Consider the following 20,572-nt stretch of genomic DNA (forward strand, 5'->3'; position numbering starts at 1 on the left):
CCAATGGAGGAGAGTCGGTCGAGAGGGATTGTGTGGGAAATGGTGTCGAAGGCGGCAGTGAGATCGAGGAGGGCAAGAATTAATAATGAACCGGAGTCGAATGCTATGAGGAAGTCGTTTGTAATTCTAAGTAAGGCTGTTTTGGTGCTATGGAGGGGGCGGAAACCGGATTGAAAGTGCTCGTAAATGTCATTGGTAATTAGGTGGTTATGGAGTTGGGATGCAACGGTTTTTTTAAGAATTTTGGAAATGGAAAAGGTTGGAGATGGGGCAGAGGTTATTGAAATTGATGGGATCAAGGTTGAGTTTTTTCAGAATGGGTGTGATGGAAACACTTTTGAGAGATGGAGGAAACGATTTAAGTGAGGAGTGAATGATAGGGTAGACCCTGAACTGGTTGCCAGCCAATCTCAGGGCACAGGGAGACATACAACCACTCACTCACACACACGGACTATTTAGAGTGTTTAATCAGCCTACCACACGTTTTCTGGATGTGGGAGGAAACCGGAGTTTCCGGAGAAAACATGCAAACTACACACAGGAAGGCCGAAGCCCGGGATTGAACCCTTGATGTCAGAACTGTGAGGCAGATGTGCTAACCACTCAGCCACCGTGCCATTTAGTGAAAAGAATACTCAAATAATGAGTAACATTGTGAGTAACTGCTTAAGATGTTTCTTAGATTTTTTTTCGTCCAAAGAGCATGAGTGCCCTCTGGTGGAGAAAATACTTCTTAGTTTGAATGGTGATTATAGGCTGTATTTGGGCCATGGAAAAAGTGCTTAGAAAATGGATTTTGTTCCACTCAAGTGGATCTACATGAACTCTGCTTTATGATATATATATGTTGCAAATTAGTACCCACAAAAAAGTGCTACTCACAGTTTCCAGTCATTTTTTAAAAATAATTAGCGTTTTTGTGTTGGTCTTTTTTTTTTTTTATTACTGTGGCGCAGTGATATTGAGACGAAGGAGTTGCATAGTCAGTGTGTGAAGTTGTTTTTAGGTCATTTGCACCAATAGGAGACAAGGATTGTTGCCATGGTTTCAAAAACAAATAACATGGCGTCAACCACGTCCAGCTCCAACACGAGCGAATATGAACAAAAGATAAGGAAACCATATCCCAAATTCAGTCAAAAAGGCATCGAAACGATGCTATATGCATCTTTCATCTGTCCAAGGGCGAAAAAGTGCAGGAATTTAGAAGAAAACGGAAGGAAACTTACAGAGCCTTCGTCAGACAATGTTCTTTCTCTCCAGGCTCCGTCGAAGGATGTTGGTGAAAATGATAAACATTGCGTCGACGTGGATTTTTAACAACATTGACTACAGGTAAGCCACACACACGCCTTTTGTTGTGAATAATAATGGGGATTGGAGGGCTTCTGGTCAGATCACATATGAAGTTAAGACTTACGATGTGAATTCTGGGCTGTAACTGTAATGGTCATTTAGATCCATTTGAGTGGAACGAACCAACACAATTTCGCTCAGCAAATACCGTATTGGCCCAAATATAAGACTGATTATAATACGACCCCCTTTTTCAAGACTCAAGTTTGAAAAAAGACTTTTTGAACACCAAATTAATTTTTATATAGAAAATAATTACAATACATCCGAAACAAACGATTATAAAAATTTATTTGAGAGAAAAAGCATGTTATTTTGCCTCATTCAAATCTTAATATCTGACCATTTAAAAATGTAAACTAATGTGCAATCACATTCGTAAATGAATGGCTTCTGGTTTTTGAAAAGTAAATAAACCAATCTATTGTGATAAAACAACAAAATTGCAATAACTGCATTAACCATCAGACTGAAGTCTAACTGTAACTGTAGTCTTGAAACAAATCTGAATAAGGAAAAACAGTGCAATAAAATAATGCAAACTGGTTAAACTAGTAGCTGAGATCCGTCATGACAGAACATCGCTTCAATGATATCTGGCGCCATCTAGCGTCTAGGAGTTGAAAGTCCGTGTTGCCCAACGACAGCCCCAAAATATCACTGCTCTAGAGGAGATCTACATGGAGGAATGGGCCAAAATACCAGCAACAGTGTGTGAAAAGCTTGTGAAGAGTTACAGAAAATGTTTGGCCTCCGTTATTGCCAACAAAGGGTACATAACAAAGTATTGAGATGAACTTTTGGTAATGACCAAATACTTATTTTCCACCATGATTTGTAAATAAATTCTTTAAAAATCAAACAATGTGATTTTCTGTTTTGTTTTGTTTTTTCCACATTCTGTCTCTCATGGTTGAGGTTATCCCATGTTGACAATTACAGGCCTCTCTAATATTTTCATGTGGGAGAACTTGCACAATTAGTGGTTGACTAGATACTTATGTCCCCCTCTGTATTTTTAAAAGGGAAATATCACACAAAACAAACTCCCAGATACTAAAGACATACAATCAAATTTTTCATTATCCAAACCTGTTTTGAAACAATTCAGTGGCATTGTTTTCATTGGCATTTATTTATCAGTCTCAAGGGTTATTAATTACAAATGATGCGATCAGGTATTCTCGGCAGTTTTTGGAGAGGACGTCACAAGCAGGACCAGAATTAGAAAGACTGTCGACTTGTTGTGCATTACAGGTAGAGCTTCCCGCCACAAAATGCCAAACTATTGCATTGTCAGTGGATGCATGAATGTTGCAAATTAAGTTTTAGAGATCTCCACGTTTAAATTTCCAAAAGCAGATGCACTTTGACGAGCCTGGGTGCAATTTGTGTTAGCAGCAAACCCGGTGCGATGTTCGAGAACCTGACCAAGGGCTGTCGTGTGTTCACGACATTTTAGGAGTGCTTCGAAAAGTGCAATGTGCTTCGAAATCCCTTGCGGTGCCATCCTAGAAAATAGACAGGAATCAGGATACGTTGGTTTCTCGACTTCCAATGTCGAATAGCAGGCCAAGGTGGACCCTAGATGGACTGTGTTGATGCTAGACTAGCAGGCAGGTACGGTATCCCCATTCAAATAAGTGTTCCAGATCAAGTAAGATTTTCCTATTAGAAATCCACGTCAGATGTGTCACATCTGAGACACATCCATGCTTGAAGATTATTTCTAAAACTTCCACTTTCAACTGTCATGAAAGTTTCTTTTTCCTCATCAACCAATGCAAATTTTGCTGTATATTTTGTCCATACCAATGTTTCTGTTTGGTAAATACAGTGGGGCAAATAAGTATTTAGTCAACCACTAATTGTGCAAGTTCTCCCACTTGAAAATATTAGAGAGGCCTGTAACTGTCAACATGAGTAAACCTCAACAATGAGAGACAGAATGTGGGGGAAAAAAAAAACAGAAAATCACATTGTTTGATTTTTAAAGAATTTATTTGCAAATCATGGTGGAAAATAAGTATATGGTCAATACCAAAAGTTCATCTCAATACTTTGTTATGTACCCTTTGTTGGCAATAACCGAGGCCAAACGTTATCTGTAACTCTTCACAAGCTTTTCACACACTGTTGCTGGTATTTTGGCCCATTCCTCCATGCAGATCTCCTCTAGAGCAGTGATGTTTTGGGGATGTCGTTGGGCAACACAGACTTTCAACTCCCTCCTCACACCTTGGTGTCAGAATGATAACAAGAACGGTGAGCAAAAATCCCAGAACCACACGGGGGGACCTAGTGAAGTAACAAAGGCTACTATCAGTAACACAATGCACCGCCAGGGACTCAAATCCTGCACTGCCAGATGTGTCCCCCTGCTAAAGAAAGTACAAGTCCAGGCCCGTCTGCGATTCGCTAGAGAGCATTTGGATGATCCAGAAGACGACTGGGAGAATGTGTAATGGCCTGAGTCAAACCGTCGGCGGGACAAAGAATGACTACTAGGGGGCGCAAGATGAGCAGACAGTGTAAAGCGCTTTGAGGGCCTTAAAAGGTGGAAAGGCCCTATACAAGTGTAACGCCATTTATCATTTACATAGTGTATTTGCAGTTTGTCTTTACACGGTATTAAAGATTGCACCTGTCTTGACCTGCCTGCCGATTTTGGTGCATTTTGAAGCATTCTAAGGGGGTCAAATTGAGCTCAAAGGGGCTGCGGAACAAAGAATAACTATAATAATAATAATAATAATAATAATAATAAAACCGAAGAACCACAGTAGGTTACCTAAAAAAAACATTGTCACCTGCATGTCTGTAATGTTCAGTTATAGATGTGTTCCAAGTCAAATAAAATCAAATCAACTTTTATTTGTTTAGACTAAATCACAACAATTATCTCAAGGAGAAAACAAAACATGTTTTAAGGTGCAGTAGCCCTACGCTGGATTTCGACCTACGTAAGCATTGTAGCCCCGGTAAGACTAATGACCACTCACCCACCCTCAACTGGCACGTCACTTTTGAGATTTTAACTTATCCTGCATTGTACAGGGATGCTCTACAATTTCATTGTATAACTGTACAATGATAATAACGGGCTATTCTATTGTGTAATAAGTTCTGATTGTATATAGAATATATTAATAATCTATTTACATATTATTTATAACTGATTCTGCATGTTTTCCTCAAGTATTAAGTTTCTGATCTTAAATTGAGTGATTTATTAGCGGTTGAAAACTTGCAGTTAATAAAATAGAAATTAAGTTGCTATTTTGGTCAAAAACATATATGATATGTTACATATTGCTATTGAATTATAGGTGATTATCTCTGCATTTGGTAATTTTTGTGCATCTATTTTAAAATCTGAGAATTTTATAGCCATGTTAAATTTTGTTATATATAAAAATAATTAATTGGGATTTTATAAGGGAACGACTTTGAATTATTTGATGCCACTGCTCATGGATACTCATATATGGCAAAGGTAGGTGCTTGTTTTGGTTTTAGGTCAGTAGCAGCTTTGGTTTTGAAAATATTTGAATTTGAAGTTTTTATAAATAGGCCCTCTACGGATCGGCCCTGTTTCCCATGTCCTGTCAAGTATTATGAAGTCTATGCCTGTTAGGTGCGGGAGCAAGAGGGGATCCCAGAGTGGACACACAGTGATCAAATGAGTAATCTTTTATTGATGATCAAAAGGCTGTCTCGGGTGTAGATTGCTGGGAGCGGAGCAGGGGAGCTGACGTGGGAGCTTGGAAGGAGGCAGGCGTGGAAGCTCGGAAGGAGGCAGGCGTGGAAGCTCGGAAGGAGGCAGGCGTGGAAGCTCGGAAGGAGGCAGCCGTAGAATCCGACAAGGAGCGCGCAGAGGACAGGACCTGGGGCGAGAGCAAAGTAGTCGTGAGCCGGGAATCAGTAATATCATATAAGAGTGCGAGAAACAACTGACGGCGAAACCAGACGAGTTGATCGGGCGACGAGGTGGAGCGTCTGCTGGGCTTTTAAAGCTGGCTGATGTTCATTGCTCTCAGCTGTGGCCGCTCCACTCGTCTGACCTGCAATCAGCTAAAAACATGCACACCTGCTGGAGGTGGGCATGTCTCAGAAGGAGGGGGAAGAGGACCTAACAGGACCCCCCCCCCCACGGGCGACACCAGGCGCCCGACGGAGACGCCCAGGATGGGCACGGTGGAAGTCCCGGATGAGCGCCCGCGACAGCACCCACCGGGCAGGGATCCAGGACCGCTCCTCCGGGCCATAGCCCTCCCAGTCAACTAGGTACTGGAGCCCACGGCCACGGCGGCGGACATCCAGAAGCCGCTCCACCCGGTAGGCCGGATGCCCGTCGACCGACAGAGGCGGTGGAGGGGGCGGAACAGGGGGGGCCAAGGGACTAGTGGAAACCGGTTTCACGAGGGAGACATGGAATGTGGGGTGGACCCGGTAATGTGCAGGGAGCCGGAGACGCACCGCGTTGGGGTTTACCACCTTGGTGATCTCGAAGGGCCCAACGAACCGGGGTGAGAGCTTCACGGACTCCGTCTTCAAGGGCAAGGACTTGGACGAGAGCCATACCTTTTGGCCGACAGTGTAAACAGGTGCGGGCGAGCGGTGACGATCGGCCTGGGTACGGGACCTCTCAGCAGCGCGGAGGAGTGCGGCGCGTGCCTGTTCCCAGACTCTGGCGCAACGGTCGACGTGGCCTTGAACAGATGGGACGGCGATCTCACTTTCCTGGGAGGGGAACAACGGGGGTTGATAACCCAAGGAACACAGGAAAGGGGACATACCTGACGAGGCATTTGGCAGGGTGTTGTGAGCATACTCAATCCAGGGCAGTTGATCGCTCCAGGTGTTGGGGTGAGCTTGAGTGGTGCAACGGAGGGCCGCTTCAAGCTGTTGGTTTGCACGCTCACACTGGCCATTTGTCTGTGGGTGGTAACCCGAGGAGAGGCTTACTCCAACGCCCAGGGCCTCACAGAAAGCCCTCCAGACCTGAGAAGTGAACTGGGGTCCCCTGTCGGAGACTATGTCTGACGGGATGCCATGCAAACGGAAAACATGGTTAGTGAGGAGGGTTGTAGTTTCGGTGGCTGACGGGAGTTTGCGAAGGGGGATGAAATGGGCGGCCTTGGAGAATCTGTCCACTATAGTGAGGATCACGGTGTTTCCTTTGGAAGGGGGCAGACCGGTGATGAAGTCCAGGGCTATGTGGGACCAGGGTCTGCTTGGGATGGGGAGCGGCCGAAGGAGTCCACAGCTGGGCTTGGTGGACGTTTTGCTGCGGGCACATACTGTACAAGCCTGGACGTAGGATCGTGTGTCATCTTGCATAGTGGGCCACCAGAATCGCTGGCGCAGGACAGCCAGCGTTCTCCGGATGCCGGGGTGACAAAAGAGTCGGGATGAGTGAGCCCACTCCAACACCTGTGAACGGAGCTCCTGGGGTACAAACAGGTTAGACTGGGGACCGTCTCGAGGGTCTGGGTTCTCACCCTGGGCGTCCTTTATTTTGCGCTCGATCTCCCACTCCACGGAGGCAAGGAAGCGGGTTTGTGGGAGAATCGGGGCGGGTTCCTCCTTAGGTTCGACAGTCTGAAATTGGCGCGACAAGGCATCCGGCTTGATGTTTTTGGAACCTGGAATGAAGGACAGGGTGAAGTTGAAGCGGCAGAAGAACATTGCCCACCTGGCTTGTCGAGGATTTAATGTTCGAGCAGACTTGAGGTACTCCAAATTCTTATGGTCGGTGAGCACGACAAAGGGCTGTGGGGTGCCTTCCAGATGGTGGCGCCATTCTTCCAGAGCTAGTTTGACCGCAAGGAGTTCTCTGTCCCCGATGCTGTAATTTCGTTCCGTGGGTGATAGCCTGCGGGAAAAAAAGGCACACGGGTGGACCTTGCCGTCGGCGGGCTGGCGCTGGGAGAGCACGGCGCCCACTCCAGTTTCAGATGCGTCAACTTCCACGATGAACTGTAATGATGGGCTGGGGTGGACCAGCACCGGGGCGGAGGTGAAACGGCTCTTAAGGTCGCTGAAGGCGGCGTCCGCGGCGTCGGACCAGAGAAAGGGTTTGATAACGGAGGTGAGAGCCGTAAGGGGTGCTGCTATCCGGCTGTAATTGCGAATGAACCTGCGATAAAAATTGGCAAACCCGAGAAAGCGTTGTAATTGCTTCCTGTTGGCGGGGCGAGGCCAGTCCAGAACCGCAGCTACTTTTGCTGGGTCCATACGTAGCTCCCCTTTTCCTACAATGTAACCGAGAAAAGCTGTCTCTGGAACGTCGAACTCACATTTCTCAGCTTTTACGTACAGCCGATTCTCTAGAAGCCTCTGGAGTACTTGACGGACATGGCTCTTATGTTCTGATGGAGTGTCAGAGAACACCAAAATGTCGTCCAAATATACCACGACAAACCTGTTAATCATATCGCTTAGGACGTCGTTAACCAAGTTTTGGAAGACCGCAGGGGCATTAGTGAGCCCGAAGGGCATAACTAGATATTCATAATGGCCCATGGGTGTGTTAAAGGCAGTCTTCCACTCGTCGCCTTCCTTAATACGGACGAGGTGGTAGGCGTTACGTAGGTCAAGCTTCGTAAAGATGGTAGCCCCGTGGAGGGGAGTGAAAGTGGAATCAATAAGAGGAAGAGGGTATTTGTTTTTAATTGTGATATCGTTCAGGCCCCGGTAGTCGATGGTGGGTCTGAGACCGCCATCTTTTTTATTCACAAAAAAGAACCCTGCACCGACTGGGGAGGAGGAAGGACGAATAATACCTGTGGCCAGGGACTCCGTGATATACGACTTCATTGCCTCCCTCTCTGGTAGCGAGATGTTGTAAAGTCGTCCCTTGGGGAGGGTCGCACCAGGAAGGAGAGTGATGGCACAGTCGTACGGACGGTGAGGAGGGAGTGACACCGCATGGTCCTTACTAAAAACCAGTCCAAGGTCATGGTAGGATTCCGGCACCGCGGAGAGGTCAGGTTGCGCAGGTTCCTGGACCGAACAGGTAGGCACTAGGGCAGATTTAAGACAGTGTGAATGACAATAGTCGCTCCATGCAGTTAATTTAGGGTGGGTCCAGTCTATGGCGGGGTTATGAGTTTTTAGCCAAGGAAGGCCAAGGACCAACGGTGTGCGCGGACTACGGAAAACAAAAAAAGAGCTCACCTCTCGGTGGTTGCCAGATATGAGTACATCAATTGCATCTGTCTGTCGGGTCACGTTAAACAGGGGCTGTCCATCCAGCGCCGTAGTCATTAAAGGGGCAGGAAGCGGGTGCGTGCTCAGCCCCAACTGGCTCACCAGGCTTTGGTCTAGGAAATTCTCGTCGGAACCACAATCTACCAGGGCGGTGACCGTGCGAGATTGGCCTCTCCAGGAGAGTGTGGCTGGGAGTTGGAGCCGGCGTGAGGAACTGTGGGACATGTGGCTCACCAGTAGTCCCTCCTCTAATGGTGAGCCTAGCAGTTTCCCGGACGCACCGGGCAGCTGCGAATAAAGTGCCCCCCTTGACCGCAGTAAATACATAACTGAGCGCTGTACCTGCGTGTGCGTTCCTCTTGGGATAGCCTGGCACGACCTAGCTGCATGGGTTCCGGTTTGTCAGCAGGGGGCGATGTAACATGAGCAGCGTCAGTGGCCTGTACTGGAAGCGGAGGCGGGCGTGGAAGGACAGCTAGGCGCGTGCCTGGGGGGTTCGGCGGTTCCCGGCGTTGTCGTCTTCGCTCCCGCAATCGATTGTCAATTTGGATCGATAGATTAATAAGGCCATCCAAAGATCCAGGCTCATCCCGCGTGGCCAATTCATCTTTGAGGGACTCATTTAAGGCGCGGGTGAAGATCTCCTGAAGCGCCGCGTCGTTAAAACGGCTCTCAGCTGCCAACGTGCGGAATTCTACCGAAAATTCGGCGACGCTCCGAGACCCCTGGTGAACGGACATTAGCCGCTTGGCAGCCTCTTTACCACGGATAGGATGGTCGAAGATTTTTCGCATTTCATCGGTGAATTGGGCGTACGATCTGCACACCGCAGACCCCTGCTCCCATACAGAGGAAGCCCAATCCAAAGCCGCTCCGCGAAGACAGCCGATCAGGTACGCAATCTTTGCGCGATTCCCCTGGTACATTGACGGCTGCTGTTCGAAGACGAGGCTACACTGAACCAAAAAAGCACGACATGTACCCAGGTTGCCGTCGTAAGGAGCCGGAGCGGGAACGTGGGGTTCCCGACCCGCAGCCGTTGACGCCAGGGTAGTTGCGGTGACGTGACTCGGCGAGGCGGTCGTGTGGCGGAGGGGAGACGGGGCTGTGCGCGCATGTGGTAGTGACGTGAGTTGTGCCTGGATGGCTTGAAGTGACTCGGAAATGTCTGTTACCTTACTGAAGAGGCATTCGATTGCTCGGTGCTGTTCCAGGAGTGACGTGGGCGAGCTGGCTGTATTGTCCGTGGGATCCATGGTGGCCCGATCAAACTGTTAGGTGCGGGAGCAAGAGGGGATCCCAGAGTGGACACACAGTGATCAAATGAGTAATCTTTTATTGATGATCAAAAGGCTGTCTCGGGTGTAGATTGCTGGGAGCGGAGCAGGGGAGCTGACGTGGGAGCTTGGAAGGAGGCAGGCGTGGAAGCTCGGAAGGAGGCAGGCGTGGAAGCTCGGAAGGAGGCAGGCGTGGAAGCTCGGAAGGAGGCAGCCGTAGAATCCGACAAGGAGCGCGCAGAGGACAGGACCTGGGGCGAGAGCAAAGTAGTCGTGAGCCGGGAATCAGTAATATCATATAAGAGTGCGAGAAACAACTGACGGCGAAACCAGACGAGTTGATCGGGCGACGAGGTGGAGCGTCTGCTGGGCTTTTAAAGCTGGCTGATGTTCATTGCTCTCAGCTGTGGCCGCTCCACTCGTCTGACCTGCAATCAGCTAAAAACATGCACACCTGCTGGAGGTGGGCATGTCTCAGAAGGAGGGGGAAGAGGACCTAACAATGCCTCTGTTTACTAGAAACTAAATTGTGACGTTTGTGTGTGTGTGTGAGCATTTTGTTCCAACTTTTTCCCAATGTGAGTAAAAGTACAGGATATTTGACTGGCAGGTATGGTTTTGTTGCTCACTTTTGTTATCTCATTAACTATGCAAATCATTATTGGTACTGAAAGTTTACACTCGCAGCACAGAGACGTAGTAGTGACCATGTCTTGCGTGACAAAGGAAAGATTCCAGTTTTGATTCTTGGCTCTGAGCCATCATAATAATCATAGGTGCACTCTAAATATTTCACAGTGTAGCTGTTTAAAATGCCATCCTTATTTTGGTCCTTTGTTTGAGCATATACAGTATCTACATAGTATCAGATATTTAACGATGACATACCCTTAATCAAGTCTGACTCGCCTGTCTGCTTAGAAAGTGTGCCACTGTGCCCTCTAATTGTCTGGAAAAAAAATGTTTATGCACAACAAGAAATATGTTGCTCAAACATTGAGTCACCCTGTTGTCACTTCTGTGTGGGCAGGGCCTACAGAAAGAAATTGGGAATCAAGATCCGTGAATGACGACGTAAGAGGAGTGGTTTTCTTTTGCATGGCACAGCTGATTAAAATAAGAAATGTATCACTTTGCCTGAGGAAAAGAAGCGTAGAGGATCCAGTGAGAGAGGGAGGAAGGGAGACCAAACAAATATGGCACGCGTTGCATCTGGCATATATTTCTATGCTGTTCTTTTTTATATTATTTTGAGGAAAGGGGCCTCGGAAAATGATACGAAAGAACCAGGAGTTACGGCCAGGGGCGATATCATCATAGGAGGACTGTTCACCATTCATCAAGGTGTAGAAAAAAATGACAGTTCCTTTGCTCCCCTACCTCATAGGTGTATTCGGTAAGTTCAGGTTTGGTTTAATTGTAATGTATGATAACATTTTTCCTTTTATTTTTTTTTTAATGTTAGTTTATGTTATTGTGTTTTCATCTTTTAGTAAGGTGACTTTTAAAATAACTGGGTCATAGTACAAGAATCAAATAAGAAAACAATAAAGCTGTCCCATAAAAAATAGAAATAAACAACATGTGGTAGAGGCAGTGACATACAATATGACTGTTGATGGATTGGGATGACTGTTTTTTATTGATTGCTGCTGACAAAAGTAACATTGTAATATTTTGACGATGACAGTATTCTGAAAATTCAATGCTACAAAACTGTGCAGTGTTTCTCAGTACATATGAATATGATGATGTGATGTCAAAGATACTGTGTATTGGATGTAAACCAACGATAGATATCCAATCCATTTGGCTGACAGTGAATGATTATTTTTCAACATATGATTGTCAACAGGAACTAAGAATTTATTGCGCTATGCAAAAATTGGCTGCTGTTCAGACACATTGTCTCGCAGTGGTGGATGAAGTACTCACTTTTTTTTTTTTTTTAATTTAAGTACAGGTACAGACACAGGTGCAAAAAATTACTTAAGTACAAGTATCGAGGAAAAAAATTAATCAAGTAAAAGTACAAAATGTACTTTCCTTAAAATTTACTATACAAGTAAAAAGTAAACATGGAATTTCCGTATATATATATATATATATATATATATATATATATATATATATATATATACATATATATATATATATATATATATACATACATATACAGTGCCTTGCAAAAGTATTCGGCCCCCTTGAACCTTGAAACCTTTTGCCACATTTCAGGCTTCAAACATAAAGATATAAAATTTTAATTTTTTGTCAAGAATCAACAACAAGTGGGACACAATCGTGAAGTGGAACAAAATTTATTGGATAATTTAAACTTTTTTAACAAATAAAAAACTGAAAAGTGGGGCGTGCAATATTATTCGGCCCCCTTGCTTTAATACTTTGTAGAGCCACCTTTTGCTCCAATTACACCTGCAAGTCGCTTGGGGTATGTTTCTATCAGTTTTGCACATCGAGAGACTGACATTCTTGCCCATTCTTCCTCGCAAAACAGCTCGAGCTCAGTGAGGTTGGATGGAGAGTGTTTGTGAACAGCAGTCTTCAGCTCTTTCCACAGATTCTCGATTGGATTCAGGTCTGGACTTTGACTTGGCCATTCTATCACCTGGATACGTTTATTTTTGAACCATTCTATTTTAGATTTGGCTTTATGTTTTGGATCATTGTCCTGTTGGAAGATAAATCTCCATCCAAGTCTCAGGTCTTGTGCCGATACCAACAGGTTTTCTTCCAGAATGTTCCTGTATTTGGCTGCATCCATCTTCCTGTCAATTTTAACCATCTTCCCTGTCCCTGCTGAAGAAAAGCAGGCCCAAACCATGATGCTGCCACCATCATGTTTGACAGTGGGGATGGTGTGTTCAGGGTGATGAGCTGTGTTGCTTTTACGCCAAACATATCGTTTTGCATTGTGGCCAAAAAGTTCAATTTTGGTTTCATCTGACCAGAGCACCTTCTTCCACATGTTTGGTGTGTCTCCCAGGTGGCTTGTGGCAAACTTTAAACGGGACTTTTTATGGATATCTTTGAGAAATGGCTTTCTTCTTGCCACTCTTCCATAAAGGCCAGATTTGTGCAGTGTACGACTGATTGTTGTCCTATGGACAGACTCTCCCACCTCAGCTGTATATCTCTGCAGTTCATCCAGAGTGATCATGGGCCTCTTGGCTGCATCTCTGATCAGTTTTCTCCTTGTTTGAGAAGAAAGTTTGGAAGGACGGCCGGGTCTTGGTAGATTTGCAGTGGTCTGATGCTCCTTCCATTTCAATATGATGGCTTGCACAGTGCTCCTTGAGATGTTTAAAGCTTGGGAAATCTTATTGTATCCAAATCCGGCTTTAAACTTCTCCACAACAGTATCTCGGACCTGCCTGGTGTGTTCCTTGGTTTTCATAATGCTCTCTGCACTTTAAACAGAACTCTGAGACTATCACAGAGCAGGTGCATTTATACGGAGACTTGATTACACAAAGGTGGATTCTATTTATCGTCATCAGTCATTTAGGACAACATTGGATCATTCAGAGATCCTCACTGAACTTCTGGAGTGACTTTGCTGCACTGAAAGTAAAGGGGCCGAATAATATTGCACGCCCCACTTTTCAGTTTTTTATTTGTTAAAAAAGTTTAAATTATCCAATAAATGTTGTTCCACTTCACGATTGTGTCCCACTTGTTGTTGATTCTTGACAAAAAAAATTCAATTTCATATCTTTATGTTTGAAGCCTGAAATGTGGCGAAAGGTTGCAAGATTCAAGGGGGCCGAATACTTTTGCAAGGCACTGCATACGGCGGAAAACACTCAGGTGACTTGCAGTTCCGCTGTGAGACCCCCAATTTGGCCAAATTTCAAAATTGTCCTATATGCATGTGTGATACATCATTGGGAAGCTTAAAATCTCTATTTTATGAGGGAAGAAAATTTTTGAACAGGAGGGCATTTTAAAAAAAAATAAAAAAGAAAAGAAAAATTAAACAGCAAAACCCTAACTGGAGGCGAGAGCACGCGAGAGCAGAATTAAAGACGCCACGATTTTAACGAGATTTTCGCGTACTTACCTTTTTTCGATCCAAAAACTCCATATAGCATGTATCATCAAGTGTCAAGACACAGATGTGAATCACCACAGCTGGATTTTTCCGAAATTTTATGGGTGAAACATGGTAATATAACAAGGGTCGTGATGCTGAAATCGCAGACGTCAAGGAGTAATTGAGATTTTCATTTTCATATATTTACCCATTAAACGTTTTTTTCCCCCCAATTTTTCTTTGTTTGGATTGATTATTTATCATCTAACATTTCGGTGAAAATGCGACAGTAACAAAAAAAAAAATACAATTAAGCGATAGGTATGAGGTAGATATCTGTGACTTTTTTACAGACGCCAAATTTTTCATTGTGACGTAATTTGTATAAAAGTTTATAATATGCGAGTGAATAATTTTTTTAAGTCGTTTTTTTTTTTTAACTAAATATTAGACATCAATTAATGATTCTAAGCTAAAAATGACAGACATTTCGGATAATAAATACGATTATTTACTTTCTTTTTATGCCTAGGTTGAAACAAAAGTGGTTGCGTGACGTCCGTAAATGGGGATTTTCAGGGTAAAATGCACAAATTAAAAATAGTTCGGAGGCTTAGTGCGCCATGAATCTGCAATGGCAGCATATAGACATATTGTTCTATCAAACACAACAGTTCTTTTGGCTTAAAATACAGCAGTTTCTTTTAAAGAGGGGTGCAAGAGCAGAAACTGCTTTTTCAGTCTTGTCTGTGTTGTAACCGGAGGCGAGAGCACGCGAGAGCAGAATTAAAGACGTCATGATTTTAACAAGATATTATCGCGTACTTACCTTGTATCGATCCAAAAACTCCATGTAGCATGTATCATCCAGTGTCAAGACACAGATGTGAATGGCCACAGCCGGATTTTTGGGGAATTTTATGGGTGAAACAGGGTAATATAACAGGGGTCATGATGCAGAAATCGCAGACATCAAAGAGTAGTCGAGATTTTCATTTTCATATATTTACCCTTTTAAACTTTTTTTTTTTTTTTTCCAGTTTTTCTTTGTTTGGATCAATTATTTATCATCTAAAATACTGGGGAAAAATGCGACAGTAAAAAAAAAAAAAAAATACAATTAAGTGATAGTTATGAGGTGGATATCCGTGACTTTTTTACAGATGCCAAGTTTTTCACGTATTTTGTTTAAAAGTTTAAAATATGCGAGTGAATAATTTTTTAAAGTCTTTTTTTTTTTCTCTAACTAAATATTGGACATCAATTAATGATTCAAAGCTAAAAATGACAGACATTTCGAATAATAAACACAATTACTTACCTTCTTTTTATGGCTACGTTGAAACAAAAGCGGTTGCGCGACATCTGTAAACAGGGGTTTCCAGGGTAAAACGGACAAATTAAAAATTGTTTGCGGACTTAGTGCGCCATTAATCTGGTATGGCAGCATATAGACACATTGTTCTATCAAACACAACAATATATATATATATATATATATATATATATATATATATATATATATATATATATATATATATATGTATGTATATATATATATATATACATATATTTATTTATTTATATATGGCGGAAAACACAGACAAGACTGAAAAAGCAGTTTCTGCTCTTGCACCCCTCATTAAAATAAACTGCTGTGTTTTAAGCCTAAAGAACTTTTGTGTTTGATAGAACAATATGTCTATATGCTGCCATAGCAGTTTCATGACGCATGAAGCGCCCGAACTATTTTTAATATGTCTGTTTTACCCTGGGTACCCCCGTTTACAGACTTTTGTTTCAGCCCAGCCATAAAAAGGTAAGTAACTATATTTATTATTTAAATTGACTATCATTTTTAGCTTTGAATGATTAATTGATGTGTAATATTTCGTTTAAAAAAAAAAAAAACTTTAAAAAAAAGAATTCACTGGCATATTCTAAACTTTTAAACAAATTACGTCACAATGAAAAAAATAGTGTCTGTAAATAGGTCACAGATATCTACCTCAAAACTATCACTTAATTGTATTTTTTTGTTACTGTCACATTTCCCCGCTATTTTATATGATAAATAATCGATCTAAAAAAGGAAAAAATTGGAAAAAAATAGTTTAAAAGGGTAAATATTTGAAAAAGAACCACCAAACCATTCCTTGATGTCTGCGATTTCTGCATCGCGACCCTTGTTATATTCCCGTGTTTCACCCATAAAATTCCCAAAAAAGTCCGCCTGGGGCCATTCACAGCTGTGTCTTGACACTCGGTGGGACATGTTACATGGAGTTTTTGGATCGGAACAAGACTAGTACGCAATGATATCTCGTTAAAATCATAGTGTCTTTAATTATGCTCTCTCATGCTCTCACCTCAAGTTAGGGTTTCGGGGTTTAATTTTTTTTTTTTTTAAATGCCCTTCCGTTCAAAATTTTTCTTCACCCCAAAAAATTGAGATTTTAAGCTTTCCAATGATGTATCAAACATTCATATAGGACAATTTTGAAATTTGGTCAAATTGGGGGTACAGAGATCCGAGTCAATATTCAAAGAAAAAACCAGAGAATTTATTGACTGCTCAGTTTTATTTAACACTGCAAAATGGAAAGAAAAAAAAAAGCTATACATTTGTAAAATTGACTGCACTGTAAACAGAAGCTTAACAAGCTCAAAAACTCCAAAACTCAGTTGCTTACAATCCACCATTAAGCTATCAGGTGCATACCGCCACCTATTGTGCAAGAGAGTGGTGTTTTTTTATTGGTCAATATCTTCTTCACCTGCCTGATCTTGCTTGTACTCATGTTGCTGTCTCTAGTGCTCAATTAGGGTATAATTCCAATTCCAACCCATTTATTTTGACTGGGAGGAGGCGAATGATCATTTGTTCATTTGCCCCTTGCTATATATCACCATATTGATATATTGTCATATATTTATATTTTACTCCACCATAATGCATTATCCCGGTATATTCACTAACATTGACATAGATAGATGTCAAATACATTTTAACTGGGAGGGCTAGCAGTAAATTACAACTCCTATCCATCCTTGTCAAAATGGATGTAATAGTTATCGCTGTTAATGGCAGCAAATGAGTTAATGTACTATGACAAGGTCCAGTGGAGTGAAATGCATTAGGCTGAACATGCTCGAGCACAGAACGTTGCATAGTACTAATACAAGTTACTGTTTACACAGGTTATCAGTCAGAGGCTTATCAAGATCTCTGGCTATGATCAATGCAATTGAGACCCTGAATAAATCTCCTTTACTGATGGGTCTTAACATCACTCTGGGCTACCGGATCCAAGACTCCTGCACTGATATCAGTACAGGTCTGAGAGGCACAGCTGACTTCATTGAGCAGGCAAAGTGTGTGACAGAACACGCAGCATCCACATGTGGGCCGCCACTTGTCGCTATCTTGGGGGCGTCCTTTTCTGAAATGTCTATTGTGATTGCCAGGCAACTTGCCCTCGACATGATTCCTCAAGTAAGTTTGGACTTTTTGCTCGGTTCAATGTAGCATTGCGTTAACATTAGGGCTGTCAAAATTATCGCAGTAACGGGCGGTAATTAATTTTTAAAATTAATCACGTTAAAATATATGACATTTAACGCACATGCCCCGCTCAAACAGATTAAAATGACAGCACAGTGTAATGTCCACTTTTTACTTGTGTTTTTGGGTGTTTTGTCGCCCTCTGTTGGCACTTGGGTACGACTGATTTTATGGGTTTCAGCACCACATGAGCATTGTGTAATTATTGACATCAACAATGGCGAGCAACTAGTTTATTTTTTGATTGAAAATTTTACAAATTTTATTTAAAACAAAAACATTAAGAGGGGTTTTAATATAAAATTTCCTAAACTTGTACAAACATTTATCTTTTAAGAACTACAAGTCTTTCTATCAGTGGATCGGTTTAACAGAATGTTAATAATGTTAATGCCATCTTGTTGATTTATTGTTATAATAAACAAATACAGTACTTATGCACCGTATGTTGAATGTATATATCCCTCTTGTGTCTTATCTTACCATTCCAACAATAATTTACAGGAAAATATGGCATATTTTATAGATGGTTTGAATTGCAATTAATTACGATTAATTAATTTTTAAGCTGTAATTAACCCGATTAAAATTTTTAATCGTTTGACAGCCCTAGTTAACATTTTTATATTTACACCCCTCATAAAGTACAGGAACAGGGAGACAAATTCCTTATTGCAGTTTATGATGCTCTTCTAAACTCTCACTGCAACCGCATTAATGAATTTCTTTCAGCTATTTACTCCCTTCTGTTGGTAAAATTCAGGCCAGTATGCAGAATGACTTGATCAGTTTTATAACCTTCCTTTTTTAGTGATTGTTGAAATCATTTCTTGTGGTGAGAGAGTGTTTTTGTCAATTTTGGATCTCATTATAAGTCTGGAAGGTTGATCAATCTTTTAACCCTTTCGGAGACGTTGGGCAGCTAATCAAAACTGACATTTAAGACCACCTTCCATGCATTATCTACCCCTAATCTGGGTTTGTGTCGCGGGGGCAGCAGCTTTAGCAGGGAAGCCCGGACTTCCCTCTCCCCAGCCACTTCAACCAGCTTCTCCGGCGGGATCCCAAGGCGTTCCCAGGCCAGCCGAGAGACATTGTCTCTACAGCGTGTCCTGGGTCGTCTCCGGGGCCTCCCACCAGTCAGACATGCCCGGAAGACCTCTCCAAGAGGCATCCAGGAGGCATCCGAACCTGATTCCCGAGCCACCTCAACTGGCTCCTCTCAACGAGGAGGAGTAGTGGCTAAACACCGAGTCCCTGCTGGATGACCGAGCCTGTCACCCTACCTGCGGAGGAAACTCATTTCGGCCACTTTTATCTGGGTTCTTGTCCCACTGCTCGTGACCTTAGGTGAGGGTAGGAACATAGATCGACTGGTAAATCGAGAACTTGGCCTTTTGGCTCAGCTCCATTTTCACCACTATGGACCGGTGCAGAGTCCACATCACTGCAGACGCTGCACCGATCTGTAGGGATGGGAATTGATACAAATTTTCGATTCCGATTCCATTATCGATATTGCTTAACGATTCTATTCTTCATCGATTCTCTTATCGATTCTAATTTGGACTAATGGACAGTATGAGGTTCTGGGTTCAATGTTTTATGGTTCATTCGCCTCGGTGTGTCGGTTAGAACACAAGGAGCAGAGAGTGGAGTTGGTCTTTGGCACTTTTAATCCAACTTGGCAACAGGCACAACTATATACATGCAATGACACTTGGTATAAGAATTACTCAATGAGCAGATGAGAGTATGCGTGGAAAGATGTTGATGTATTTGTACGTGTGTGGAAGAAGAATGGAATGTGTGGGTATATGTGTTGTTCTGAAAGGAAAGAAAATTACATCATATTAGTGCTGATGCAATAAACAATGCAAATTGACTGTAAAGCAGTCAATAACACACATATATGACTCACACAGAGTAATGAACAAAAAGGTGGGGGGGCTCGAGTGCGCGCGCACAACCCGGAAGCACACTGCATGCACGTGCGGTCATCTTGGCTATAAACGTGGCGAAAACTAAGCACTTTACACTCATATGGATGTACAACATCATCTTAAGATGCTAAACTAACACATTCCCTCTAAACACAAATGTGCAATGTGAATATAATGTAAAAAATGCTCTCCTCGAGGCAGCGAAGACGAGTGGGAGCGACCAGCTGACATAACAGTAAAAACACGAAATAATCGTGCTTATAATGGCTCTAACTTATCATAAGAAGCTTATGACATGAAGAGGAATTGCTTACATTTGTTCATGGACGCACACAGATTAACACTTCCTCGCACATATCTTAACAGGTGACCACACTCTGCTCGAAATGCACACCTTACGCCTATTCTCGGTCCCAGAATACGCAGCGCGTGTGACGTAGGACAATAACAGGCTGGTTGCCATGGGAACGAACACATACACAAATAAAATCGTTTAGGCTTATTTTAGATGCACATATGTTATATTTTTCTTATAGAGTGTTCGACGAGGAATACGATAGATCCATTAATATACTTTTTGGAAAAAAAATCCCCATTTCTTTAAGTGGTCTCATGAATAATGACATGGCCTGTGAAAATCAATGCAAAACCACCCGGTGACGACTCTCCAGATAACACTTGGTGAGTGGTTCCTCTTTGAGTAACCATGTAGGTTTTCTTGCTGAATCGAATGTGCATAACATGCATAAATTAAATGACGTAAATCGTGCTGGTTGGTTGATTGGTTAAGAGAATCGTTAGATAAACTGCTAAACGATTCCATGGAATTGAAACACACGGAAACGATTCTGTATAGGAACCGGTTCTCGATTCCCATCCCTACCGATCTGCCTGTCGATCTCCCATTCTTCACTACTACCGACCGGTGCAAAGTCCACATCACAGCAGACGCTGCACCGATCTTCCTGTCGATCTCCCGTTCCCTCCCGCCCTCACTCGTGAACAAGACCCCAAGATTCTACCTCCACTTGGGGCAGGGTCTCATCCCCGACCCGGAGAGGTAACTGATTTGGAGGTGCTGATGTTCATCCCAACCACTTCACCTTGACTGCGAACCGTTTCAGTGAGAGTGGGAGGTCACGACTTGATGAAGCCAACA

General features: G+C 43.0%; 1 protein-coding gene across 1 annotated transcript in view; it reads left to right on the forward strand.

The window, feature by feature from the left end:
* Window positions 1–10,914: 10,914 nt before the first annotated feature.
* Window positions 10,915–20,572, forward strand: part of gprc6a (G protein-coupled receptor, class C, group 6, member A) — a 28,185-nt gene continuing 18,527 nt past the window's right edge. Inside the window, exons 1-2 of the mRNA XM_057835334.1 lie at window positions 10,915–11,247; window positions 17,107–17,401. Of these exons, the coding sequence (XP_057691317.1) occupies window positions 11,048–11,247; window positions 17,107–17,401 (495 nt within the window). The 5' untranslated portion in view covers window positions 10,915–11,047. The remainder of the gene's footprint in view (window positions 11,248–17,106; window positions 17,402–20,572) is intronic.

This window comes from Corythoichthys intestinalis, chromosome 4 (genome assembly GCF_030265065.1).
Source record: "Corythoichthys intestinalis isolate RoL2023-P3 chromosome 4, ASM3026506v1, whole genome shotgun sequence".
NCBI lineage: Eukaryota > Metazoa > Chordata > Actinopteri > Syngnathiformes > Syngnathidae > Corythoichthys > Corythoichthys intestinalis.